This window comes from Oryx dammah, unplaced genomic scaffold (assembly GCF_014754425.2).
Source record: "Oryx dammah isolate SB20612 unplaced genomic scaffold, SCBI_Odam_1.1 HiC_scaffold_25, whole genome shotgun sequence".
Taxonomy (NCBI): domain Eukaryota; kingdom Metazoa; phylum Chordata; class Mammalia; order Artiodactyla; family Bovidae; genus Oryx; species Oryx dammah.
Window position 1 is genome coordinate 101033401 of NW_024070209.1, and position 12082 is coordinate 101045482.

At 56.2% G+C, this 12082-nt stretch overlaps 1 protein-coding gene across 1 annotated transcript in view; it reads left to right on the forward strand.

Moving 5' to 3' along the window:
* Nucleotides 1-341: 341 nt before the first annotated feature.
* Nucleotides 342-12082, forward strand: part of NTNG2 (netrin G2) — a 75355-nt gene continuing 63614 nt past the window's right edge. The window contains exons 1-3 of the mRNA XM_040225448.1: nucleotides 342-417; nucleotides 4152-4282; nucleotides 4519-5224. Coding sequence (XP_040081382.1) covers nucleotides 5015-5224 — 210 coding nt within the window. The 5' untranslated portion in view covers nucleotides 342-417; nucleotides 4152-4282; nucleotides 4519-5014. The remainder of the gene's footprint in view (nucleotides 418-4151; nucleotides 4283-4518; nucleotides 5225-12082) is intronic.

Here is a 12082-nt window from a genome sequence, read left to right on the forward strand (position 1 = left end):
TCTGGCCCGCGCCGCGCCCCGGGGGGGGATGCCCCGGCGCCCCGACGAGCCGCCGCGAAGCCCACCCGGGCCGGGGGCTGCCCGGTGCCCGAGCGCGGGTCCTCTCAGAGCCGCCCAGGGGGCCCCAAAAGTTTGCACTTGTTAGCGGCGACCTCCGGCTCGGCCCCCGGCGGGCGATGCAGGCGGCGCGGGCGGCCCCCTCCCCCGGCCTGCGTCTCCGGGACGGCTGCGGGCGGCCCCCCCGGCCGGAGGGCTCCCTAGCCCCGATCTGACAGCCACAGAGGCGGCGGGGGAAGGAGCAGCGGCTCGCAGCCCTCGGCCTTCACCCCCACCCAGCGCCAGCCAGAAGGGGGAGGCAGAGCGTCGGAGGGTGGCGGCCTCCGGGGTCTCCGCTCCGGGAAGCCGCTCCGAGCCGGGGTAAGGCGGGCGGGGAGAGCCCGGGAGGCGAGCGGGGTTGGGGGGTGGATATGCTGCAGCTTGGCCAGCCTGCTTTCATTTTTGAAGGGCTTGGGTGACCGCGCAGGCTTTCCCGGGGCCCAGGAGCCACTTAACAGTAGCCCAGCCGAGGCTCGGATGCAAAAGTTATTGGTGGCGACTGCTACTAGCGGAGGACCGGAGTCGCTTAGAGAGGGGTGTGTGAGTGTGCGTTTGTAGCAACATCTTAAAGGAGTAGCTTGTCTTTCGGGGCTGGCTTTTCCCCACCAGGGTCTTTTCCCACCATTTGTGCGAGTGAGTGGGGCGCGAGGATGGATGTTAAGAGAACGCCTGGATGTGTTTGTGGAAAGGAAATTAACCCTTCCTTTCGCGCCGTTCCCCTACCCTGATTGAATCGCCACCCTCTAGAGCCACGCCAATTCCTGCCATCCCCTTCCCCTCTCGGAAAACTGGGAAAATGTGCGAGTTGCACAGAAAAACTCTTGCGTTCCGGCCGCCGCTAGAAACTTCTTTCGGCGCCTGGGAGGGGTGGGCTGATGGGGAGGATTATGCGCCCGGACGGGCTCGGGGACAGTGTGGAGTGGAACCTGGAGCTGGGTGGCGCGCGGACTGTGGGAGCAGGGGCCGCGGGAAGAGGACCACGGGCTCGCAGGGTCCGCCGGCTCCGGCTCCCGAGTAAGTTGCCTGCCTGGGGGCTGGGGGCGGCGGCGGGGTCGCTGCCGGCTGCGGCGCTGGGCAAAAGGATGAGAGTAATTGCCGGGCGCTTTGCTCGGCGTCTCCTAATTAAGGGAGGAGGTGCCAAATGAGGGGGGCACCCCTCGGCGCCCGCCCGGCCTTTATTAAAGGTGTGATTATTAATTGCTCCGGGGTTTACACTCAACTTCGGAAAGACAAAAAGCTACGGAGGGCTTGCCGGGCACGTTGCCGTGCGAGGCACGACGCCTGCAGCCCACCCGAAGCGCGGACTCTGAACCCCTGGGGTCCGCGGCGGGGAGCTGACCCCCACCCCACCAGCAGCCCCGTGCCGCAGCCCCACACTCCCAGTGGAGGCCTCCTCGCGCCCCACCCGCCGCGCTCAACTTTTAGGGGTTGCCTGGGAGCTGAGAGGGCTTGCGGCGGGGGGAGGTGGGCATCCGGAGACCGAAGAGGCTGCCGTTCCGAGGCTGAGGCACCCGGGCCGCCAGCAGTGGGATGCACGCTCGCGAGGCGGCGGTGAGCGGGTGCACCCATGGGACCCGCCCGGGTTGCGCGGGTGGGGGGCGATGGTTAGAGTTGGGAGGGTGGGGTGGGACTGGAAGGTGACCCTGAACGCATCTGAAGGTAGATTTCACCCCCTCTTCCGCTGTCCCGCTGGGAAAGAAGAAAGAAACCGGGGTGTGGGCTGGGTCCCAGGAGAAACTCCCAGCGCCCCCTCTCCAGGGACCACCTCTAGGGGTTCCCCGCCCACCAGGCAAGTTTCCCAGGAGGCGAGGGCCCAGCCGGCAACTCGGGAGGAGCTTGCTTCGAGCCCAGCCAGTTCGAGAGGCGCTAATTCAATAAGACAGAGAAATCTGAGTTCAGAAATCCTGGTAAAATCTAATTTTCGGGTTTTAATACCCTGGCTATCAGCCCCTCCCCCTCCCCTCCCGTTCCTGAGGACTCTTAAAAGAAAATAAAGCGCATTGATTCTATTTGTTTCTGGGAGCTGCAGTTTCTTAATAATATCAGGTGAAGATTTATTTTCCAAGGAGAAAACAATCTACGGGGACCCAACCTCTTACTCCTGAAATTTCCTATACCGGCTTCTCTCTCTTCGCTTTCCTCCTCACTGTGCCGAAGACTCTCGCGTCTCTCCCCCTCCCGTTTTTTCCTCTTTGGCAAAAACCGACTGTAATAATATTCTCGTGCTGAGCTCACAATTCCCTTATGGTGCCAGCAACGCCCAGTTGACTGACTAGTTGTAAACACGTTTATTGCCCCCCTCCTGGGCAGATTTTGTGGTTGTTGGCCCCCCACCCTCACCGAGTTTTCCAGGGAATGCATGGCATTTAAGCCAACGCAACTGCAAAGCAATTAATATATTTGCAAGGCCTGCTGCCTCGTGGGTCTGGCGGGCCTCCTGGCCTCTGGGCCTCGCTGCCTCCCCGCGTCCAGCAGCGTTCAGGCTGGGAGCATCACTGCAGATGAAGGAAGCCCCAGGCTGGGTGGGTGGGTCCTCCCTGGGAACCACGAAGCCTGGCGCCCTGGTGTCCCGTATCAGGAGCGCCCCACCTGGGAGTGAACAGTTGGGAGCCTGCCGCTGGAAGAATTAATTAGGGACGTGCTGTTTTCTGGGCAGCACAAAGCTCAGATAGAGGCATCCAAACCTTTGCCGGCCAGCGCTATTTTATTTTTACTACATTTTCTCAGGTTGTAAAAATAGTCTCCAGGCGGATTTTTTCTGAGAGTTTTCTAGCAAGGAGCACATTCAAGGCCAGGAGGACTCTGTAACACCGTTTCTCTCGAAACAGCCAGAGGTGAGATGTGAAAATGTGTCCCCCTGGCTCCTCATTCATCTCTATCAAGAGCCCTTCAGCCAGAGAGAGGGGCAGGGGCTGCCTTCATGCAGATTTATGATGCCCCCAGCCTGGAGCATTGGGACCTAGCCTGGGGACTCCACCTGGGGAGGAGCTGAGCGGCCAGACCCCATTTGGACAGTGTCCCCAACCCTCTAGTTTGTCATTTGGGGCAGGAGTGGGTTTGTATCTGGATGGAGAATGGAGGAGCATGGAAACGTAGTTATCTCTTCAGGACCTTCTAGATACAATGGCTGAAGAATCAGGTGAGCGGTGAAGGTAGCATGGCTGCTGCAATAGTTTGGGAATTTAGGTGCAACAATCAGAGACATAATTACCAGAATTAATAATGCACATGGCTCTGGTGTGACTCACTGCAGTAACCTTTACCCTATTTATTGGCTAAGTATTTCTGGCCAGGATCCCTCACTGGGGGACCAGATTCTCCTGGTGATATATCAAATGTCTGGAACACATCACACTACTGGAGTCGTGTTTTTTCCACAATGTAGTATTCATCTTAGTTATATCTATTTAGGGCTTTTAAATAATTACAAGTAGCTTAAAATAGTAAAGCAATAATCATAATGGTGACCTGTTTATAAACATACCCTCTAAGGATGACTGCGAAATTTTGGCCTCGATCGGAAAAAACTAATATGACACACCGTCGTCACTTCCGTCAAAGTCTTCAACATCCCTAGATCCTTACAGTTGCAAATTAAATTCACCATTTCAGAATTTTGGAGACAGTTATTAGCACCTGGTTTGTAACTTTTGGCCATGCCTGGACCATTCTTTATCTGAGCCTGTCCACACAGCCTCATCGACACCTATAATTACAGCCTCATCTCTGCCTTCAACGGTTTTGACATTTTGACTTGTCAGTTGCAGTATTTTAAAGCCACCGTTCCGTCTCAGCTCCTGGGGCTTTTTAGAAAGTCATTGACCCCAAACAGGGACACTTCTACTGACCCCAGGACCCCCAGAAATAAAGAGAAAGCGCATTGCCTTCTTGAATAATGTACCCCGTCTCCAAATGTGCTCCTCCGGTATTAATGAAAATAACCCAGTTTTCTCCGGAGACCTTGCTAATGCAGCTTTGTATTTTGCACGTTTTGCCAGAGAGCTTTTGTTCTTCTACATCTTTATCCCCCTCTTTCTCTATTTAATTTGTTGCAGGTGGTGTTGCTAATGAGCTCTCTCTCCTCCCTCCCTACAATGAAAGACAAGCCAGACCCCGGGTACCTGGATGGATTGGGAGCTGAAGTCTCAGAAACTTCCTGATAAGTTGCCGATGGCTACCAGCCAAGGTCAGCTGCCCCCATTAGCGCCTGTCCCCACCAAAGCAGACCCTAATCAGCTGCTCCCCAGTTAACACCTCAGTCACTGCTTTTCATGCTCCAGTCCAGCTATGATTGTTGTCGCTTTCAGCCCATATGAAAAGAAATCTCTTTCACTGGCCAAAATGCCAAGTCCAGTCCCATAGGGGGACGTGTGTGCAGCTAACAGGTACGCCGCCTGATTTTGTTTTATCTTTACAACGCAGGCCAGAGGGTGGTTGTGCAGTGGTGTTGAGCACACATCACACATGAAAGGGCCCTTAAAAAAGCTGGATTGATTGGAAGGACAAAAATTAAAAGCAATCCGGTCTGGCCTCATGCCAGATCCCTGCGGACTCTCTCCATCTCCCATTTCCATCCACGGTCACAATTGGAGCGTTTGCCTGATTTGATCAGATTCACCTCTGGGAGAGGGGTGATGCCAAGGTGAGGAGGACGCCAAGGTGAGGAGGACGCCAAGTTGTGGGCAACTTCTTGATCTGCCCATCAGCACTCTGAGAAACGCCAGCCCTGGGTTTTCCGTATCGGCCTCTTGGAAAAACCAAGTTTCCTCGCTGTTTGCAAGCTGGCAGAGTCCCTGGGACATCTGGCCTCCGTCGCCCGGTAGATGTGGCTCTCCCATGCTGAGGCTGTGCGCCCCGCCTGAGCCAGCTGCCACCTCACTGGGCCCCTGCGGGCCGCGCCCCTGGGGACTGCGCCGCCATGCTGTGCCTGCTGGTCCTCCTGCACTGCCTGCCGCTGGCCTCTGGGGACTACGACATCTGCAAATCCTGGGTGACCACGGACGAAGGCCCCACCTGGGAGTTCTATGCCTGCCAGCCCAAGGTGATGCGCCTGAAGGACTATGTCAAGGTGAAGGTGGAGCCCTCTGGCATCACGTGCGGAGACCCCCCAGAGAGATTCTGCTCCCATGTAAGTCGGCCCCCTGCTGTGGCCTTCCCTCAGGCCAAGTGGGTGGGGGTGGGGGTCTGGGCCAGACCCTTGGGATGGGCGAACACAGCTGGAGGACCCGGATGCCAGGCTGACTTTCCCGCCTGTAGGACTGGGACCGTCTCTGTCCCACCTTGGAAACGCGCCAGAGCAAAGGGTGCCCTGAGGATGCTGGGGTCACGTGACGCCATTCTTTGGGGTGGGGAAATTCTTGGCCTGGTGATCACTGGATCCTCTCCTCTGGGAAAACCACCAAACCACCACCGTAGTCACAGTTGCCCAGCCTTGCAGATAAGCCCCGCCTCCCTTGTAGGAAGTCAGCATCTGGGTGAGCAAGCAAGGTGCTATTTGCAAGATTGCACTCTGCCTTCCCCCTGTTCATCCCTTCAGGGGCCCACCTCCTGGTCCATCCAATCCAATCCAGCAAACCATTTGCCAGGTGGAGAGAGGCCAAGCGCCCTTTGCAGGGGAAGGTTTGGTGGAAGTGCAGAGGGGATTTGTAAGGGAGGAAGGAAGGGGTCAGATCAGGGTGGCTGGTGTGGATGGCACCCTCTCCGATTCTATCACGATGTGCGGTGACCGCAGTCACTGGTTAAGTCAGGGGAAGGGAGGCGTTCAGGTGGGTGTCACTTGTCTCTAGTTAAAGATGGAGTCAGAGCCATAGGGTACATCAGTACTCCAATAACAGCAACAGTAATAACAGTGGGGGTCATTTATGCCAGTCCCCGAGCGTGGGGCTTGAAAGCTCAATATGAGTTGTTCCTTCTAGTCCTCACTCAGTTCAGCTGGGTTGATTCTGCGTCACACAAAGTTTCAGGGAGTGAGTTCTGGACCGGTGGCATCTCTGAGCTGCTGTCCTTTAAAGTGTGTACCCACAGCACACACTCAGGTCACCCTAACGAGTTTAGTTCACCCTAAAATGCTCAGACTAGGGACTGCCCTGGTGGTTCAGTGGTTAAGAATCCACCTTGCTATGCAGGGGACACGGGTTCGATCCCTGGTCAGGGAACTAAGATCCCACATGCCATGGAATAACTGAGGCTGAGCGCTACAACTACTGACGCCTGAGCACTCTGGAGACCGGGCGCCACAACTATAGAGGGCCTGTGTGCTGCAAGGAAAGATCCCACGTGTCACAACCAAGTCCTGATGCAGCCAAGTAAATAAATATATATTTTAAAATAAATAAATAAAATAAAATGCTCAGACTAGGGCCTGGCACAGAAGAATTGCTCCTAGATGGTAGCTGTTGTCATTCCCATTGTACAGATGGAGAAACTGAGGCCCAAAGTCACAGCCCAGGAAGCGGTAAAGCTCTGATGCAAGCGTCTGGCTCCAGAGTCACTAAGCTGATCTGCCTCCCAAAAGATGCCTTCCACTGGGCAGAGCCCTGCAGGCCCCTGGTCAGGCAGGAGGCTGGACAGGGAAGCCAGGCTGCTGAAGCCACAGGAAGGGCTTGGTGTCATCCTTGGGTGATTGCTGCCTCCATGTGTCCTGGGGGAGCCTCCAGAGCTCTGGGTTTATGGATGGACTGAGCAGGTGTCCCCACCAGGCTCCCAAGGATGGCTCAGTCCTGTGGGTGCGTGGATCCTATCCCAGAGCAGTCAGCCTGGGGAGGGGGGTTCCCACTGGGATGGTCAGTGGTCAGGAGGCTGTCACTGTGGGCGGTGGGCAGGCTGGCCAGCCCCAGCGGAGAGAGGGGGACAGTAAAGGAGAAGGCAGCACAGGGCCAGGAGCCAGGGGCCGCATGGTCCCACTTCACTGAGGACCCCAGGGCTTCGCTGGCTCAGGGGTGGGCAACGGGGCTGGCCCCTGAAGGTCAGGGCCAAGGTCAGCACCGGGGGATCCCAGCTCTGAGCCGCATCTCAGGCTGAGCGCCCGCCCCAGCTCCTGCGAGGACTTCGCCACTTGACTCCCAGAGCAGAGTCAGCTGCCGCCTCTTGTGTTAGAGTCTTGAGTGTATTTCTTCTTTTAAATATTCATCGTGATTTTAATGTGCCGGGGGCAGGGGCATGGGGCGGGTGGCGAAATCTTAAATCACTGGACCAGCTTCTGGTCAAGGCCTGCGGAGTGGGGATGACCATCAGGTGGGAGTCCGAGGCCCTCTCCTGGCCAAGGCTGCCCCCATTCTCATAAAAAGCCCAGCGCAGCTGCCAGGGTGGGGTGGTCACCCTACCACAGTCCTGATGCCGCCCAACCTGGGTCCTGGAGCCCTGGGCTGTGGAGGGAGCTTCTGCCACCTTCCTGTCCTCTCCTGGGAAGATGGTGAGGAGGGTGGTGGTGGAGAAACAGCATCTCTACCTTCCTCTGCTTGGTGGGTCCTCGGTGTCCCGACACCAACCTGATGGACTTAAATGTTTCATGATGGGCTGCCATCCACCTCTGCCTTTGATCACGAACATGCAGCCCACGGGTGTGGGGACACCGCCCAGGCTGCTTCTGCAGGGAGGAGGGGGTCACATGCAGATGAATTCAAACTACCACCCCGCTGTTTACTGTAGCTTCCCCGAGCAGGTTCTGTGCTGCTGCTGCTGCTAAATGACTTCAGTCATGTCCAACTCTGTGCGACCCCAGAGACAGGAGCCCACCAGGCTCCCCCATCCCTGGGATTCTCCAGGCAAGAGGTTCTGTGTGTGTCTCATTAAATCACCTCTAGGATGCTCCAAGGTGGTGACCGTTCTAATCCCATTTTAGGGATTAGAAAGTGTTGGCTAAATCCCGCCAAGGTCATTCAGTCTCGAGGGCAGGCCGGGAACTTGTGCGCAGCCAGGCAGGGCCTGTGCTTATGCTCCAGGTGGCCCAGCCTTCCCTCTCTTAACTTCAGTGAAGTAGAGATGCTGCTGCTGAAGGCGTGTCACAGTGCTGGGAAAGGACACAGCCCAGCCATGCGAGTCCCAGCACATAGTAGGTGTTCACGGTTTGCTTGTTATTGTGGCTTTTATGCCCTCTGCGGTGTCCGGGCCTTTGCTTCTTTGCCCCACCCCAGCCTTGAGGACGTCCCGCCCTGTATCTTGGGCTCAGGGGCGCAGGCGGTTGGATATGTGCTCAGGTAGCCATTAATTCCTCTAGCCTTGGCCGGTGGTTTTAACCAGCCACCAGGGGGCGCCCTAGTGGTACCCCGGCGGCCCTTAGCCCCACTTTAGCCTCAGAATTGCCCAGTGGGTCCCTGTTTCCTGGCATCCCTCCTGCGGTGAGTGCTGGGCCTGTCCCAACATCCATCCAGGTCAGAGCGTGAGCCCTGAAGTGTCCTGAGGGTGCGCCAGGGGCCGGGGGCGTGGCGGGGGGGGGGCGACTGCCCCTCGCAGGCTTCAGTGTGCAGACTCTCCTGGCCTTGGACTGGTTGTCCTTCCGCAAGGCCGCCTGAGACCTGAATTGTAAATTCCAGCCCGGTGAGGAAGGGGAGGGAGGAGGAAGACCAAGATAAATGAATAAATAAAAACCTATTGGCTCTAAATGCAGAATGAGAATTAATAGGGCTGAGCTCTCAACCAAAGATTCTCGGGCAAGGGCGAAATTTCAATGAGGGCTGCGGGAGATGGCGGGCGGCCTCCCACCTCTGACTCCCAGTGCCTGGCCGGAGGGGGCCAGCCTGCTGAGTCTGCAGAGCCAGAGAGAAGGAGGCAAAGGCTTCTCGGCCTCTTGCAGGACCCCTAGAGGATGGGGAGCAGTCCCACAGCGCTCTGAAAGAGAGGTTGCCCACCAGCCACTTGCACAGCCACGAAAGGAGGGGGGAGACCTTGTCCTTGTGCCTTGAGTCTCAGGAGAGAGATGGTGAGCAAAGAGGGCTGGGGGCACAGACCAGGCAGGTGATGTTGAAAATGGCCCTACAGCTGGCCGCCCACTTGCCTCCCAAGATGCACCTTGTTAGAAATACTGGGTCCTGGGCAACCCTCAGAGCCAGAAGCTGCATTTTAACAGGAAATTCAGGTAATTCAGATGCACACAGGGTATGCTCTGAGGAACACTGCTCTACTAATCCGTCAACGATGGCTGATACTTATTATCGCTATTGGGCAGGCAAGAGACCTGTGCTTCCCATGGGACCTTTGCAGAGTAAGGGGGTGTCACTACTGCTGAAGGAGGAAGGCAGACAGCAGGAGGAGCGGGGATCCCAGAGGGAGGGGTGAAGCTAGGAGCTCAGACTCCTGAATGTTGGAGACCTGGTGGAAGGTTCCGGAAGGGTGTTATGATATCCAGACAAAAGCTTCAAGCTTGGAATCCAAAGACCTGAACTTGCATCCCGGCTTTGCTGCTTATGGGCTGAGTGATCTGGGACAAGTCTCTGAGCCAAGTCTCTGAGACTCCGTTTCCCCACCGGTAATGGGATGTGATGATGGCTGCCTTGCCCACCTCTCCAGCTTGCTGGGAGAAGGAAGTGCTTCTCTCAGTGTATCAGCAAGTGCTTAGAGAGTGCCAGTTCTCTCCTAGTGTGAGGCTTTGATAGTGCTGTTGATCCAGTCTTGAGCATCTGGACTTTTCCACGGTGAAATAGGTGAATGGTAAACATTTCATCTAAGGAGACTTCAGCACACAGAGACGCCAGGGTCTTGACATACAGGAAAACCCAGAGCACACATGTTTCTCAGAAGCTGCTTTGCCTTCTCTGTGCCTCAGTTTACCCAGATGAAGAGCCAATGGCCCCGCCATCCCTCCCCCAGGGAGTCTGCTGGGGTGATAACTCAGGTGGCAGGCAGGTCCTGGAGACCTCAAGCCCCTCCCCATTGTGCACTGAACACCACGTGCAATCCAGGTCACAGATGCCCCTCCTCCTGCCAGAATGTGATGTTCTTGAAATGATTCCATCCAGTGGCACTGAGCTCACCAGCTTACCAGCACCCAGCTCACTGGCCTGGGCCCCCTCTCCCCCTGTGTTCTGGCCCCAAACCCACGGAGGACAGGGGAACACCCTTCTCCAGCCTCCCCCCTTCTCTGCATCAAACCCCTCCTGTCCCGTTTCCAGGGCTGACCTCATGCCAGGCGCAGCTGTCGGGGAGAAGTGAGATAACTCTTGCAAATCCAAGTAGACAACAAGAGAAACAGGGCAGGTGTTCAGGGTGGTATCCGACTAACACTGAGTGGGTGAGATGGAGACCTAGTATAAGGAGCTTGCAAAGGATGAAGGCGCATCCCGCCCCCCCACACACACTGACTCCCCCCTGCCCCGCCCATCCCTCCCAGCTCCAGCTTCCCGCAAAGTTTTCCCGCCTCCTCTACCTGGAATGTCTTCTTTGCTTCCTTCATGTCTGACCCTTTTGTGCTTACCTAGATAACCCAGGCTCCTTTTGGAAAAGGAGCTTTTGAACATTTTGAAAAAGGTTCATGCTGGAACCCACCTTCTCTAGGAGGCTTTTCCTGACTCCCTAGCCCAGGAGGGTTAAAAGACCTCATCTGGCTGCATCCTTGTCACTTAAGCTCACAGATGTGGCCTCCTAGTTAAGAGCTCAGGCTCTAGAGGCAGAGACGTAGAGGTTGGAATCCCCTGCTGTGTGACCTTTGGCATGAGGCTTAACCTCCCTGAGTCTTCATTTCCTTAAATAGGACTGTTGATAGAATACACATATGGATGCTCAGTCCACGCTCATTACTCTACGCCTGATGTTTGCCTCCCTCCTGGGCTGGGAGCTCCTTGGGGGCATGGCTGCCTTGTCCGTCTTCACATCCCTCCCTTTTGGTTCAGTCAGTGCTCAGGAAGCATTTACTGAAACAATGAGTGGGTGGGTGGAAGGACAGTGTGGTCCAGGAAGGCTTCTCGGAGGAGGAGAGATTAGGGCTGAGTCTTATGGGAAGAACTAGGGTTTCGATCAGGACAGAGGAGGCACCCAAAGCCTCTACTTCTCCCCAGTTTGCACCCCTATTCTGTGAGGTTTCCAGTTCGCTGATAGCAGGAGGTCTGCACAGCTCTGTCCTTAAACAGGAAGCGACTTTGGAAACTGAGCTTCACCCAGCCCTTAGTTAAAGCCGCTCAGCCTCTTGAAACGCCCGAGGCAGGTCCCAGCCTGGGACAAGAATAGTTCCATGCATGACATCTTGTTGCTTGGCGAAGCCTCCTTCCTGGGGAGCAGACGAGTGACAGGATGGGGACAGCCCTGCCTGCGAGGGCCCCGTGGATGAAATCCTGGCCTCCTACTTTTTCAAGGGAAGGAGTTTGGGTCTAAACACCCCAAGGAGGGTGGGGGGCAGAGCCTCTGGAGTGCCTAGGGAAAGGGAAAGGGCTTGGAGGAGACATCGTTCCAAAGAGTCAGACTTAGAGCTTCGAGAACTTTCCAGTCTATGCACCCACCCCACCTTCCCCAGGTTCATCTGCCTCTCTACATCCCCTGGCCCTGACTTTTCATATATATTCATTTTTCTGCTTCAGTGCGTGTTTAACACAAACTGCCTCAAGTTCCACGTGTGAGAACAAAGCAGGAGGCGGATGGATGGACAGGCAGGCGACCCCAGCTGTGGGTGAGAAGCTGAGGTTCGGGCTGGGACGAGTGGGGGCTCATGCTCATCCCTTTCTGGGCTGTGGGACTTTGGATAAGTCCTTCATGCTCTGAGCCTCAGTTTTCTCATCTGAAAACTGGGGTGATGCAAAACATGGTCTCAAAGGCTGATTGTCTGGGTGAGATGAGACAAGGGATGGAAAGCCCGCAGCTGGGAGCCTGGCAAAAAGTGAATGTTCCCAAAAAGGGATTATTTTTTTCACCCCCCCAGTCTAGAATTTAGCTTGAGAGACACAAGGAGTAAAAGTAGACGTTAACAGAAGAGGAGCCCGGGAGCCCAGTGTGTAAGTGTGCTGTGGAGCACACACCAACTGCTGGCGGGGCGGCGGGCCCAGGGAGCGGTGTGTCAGAGCAG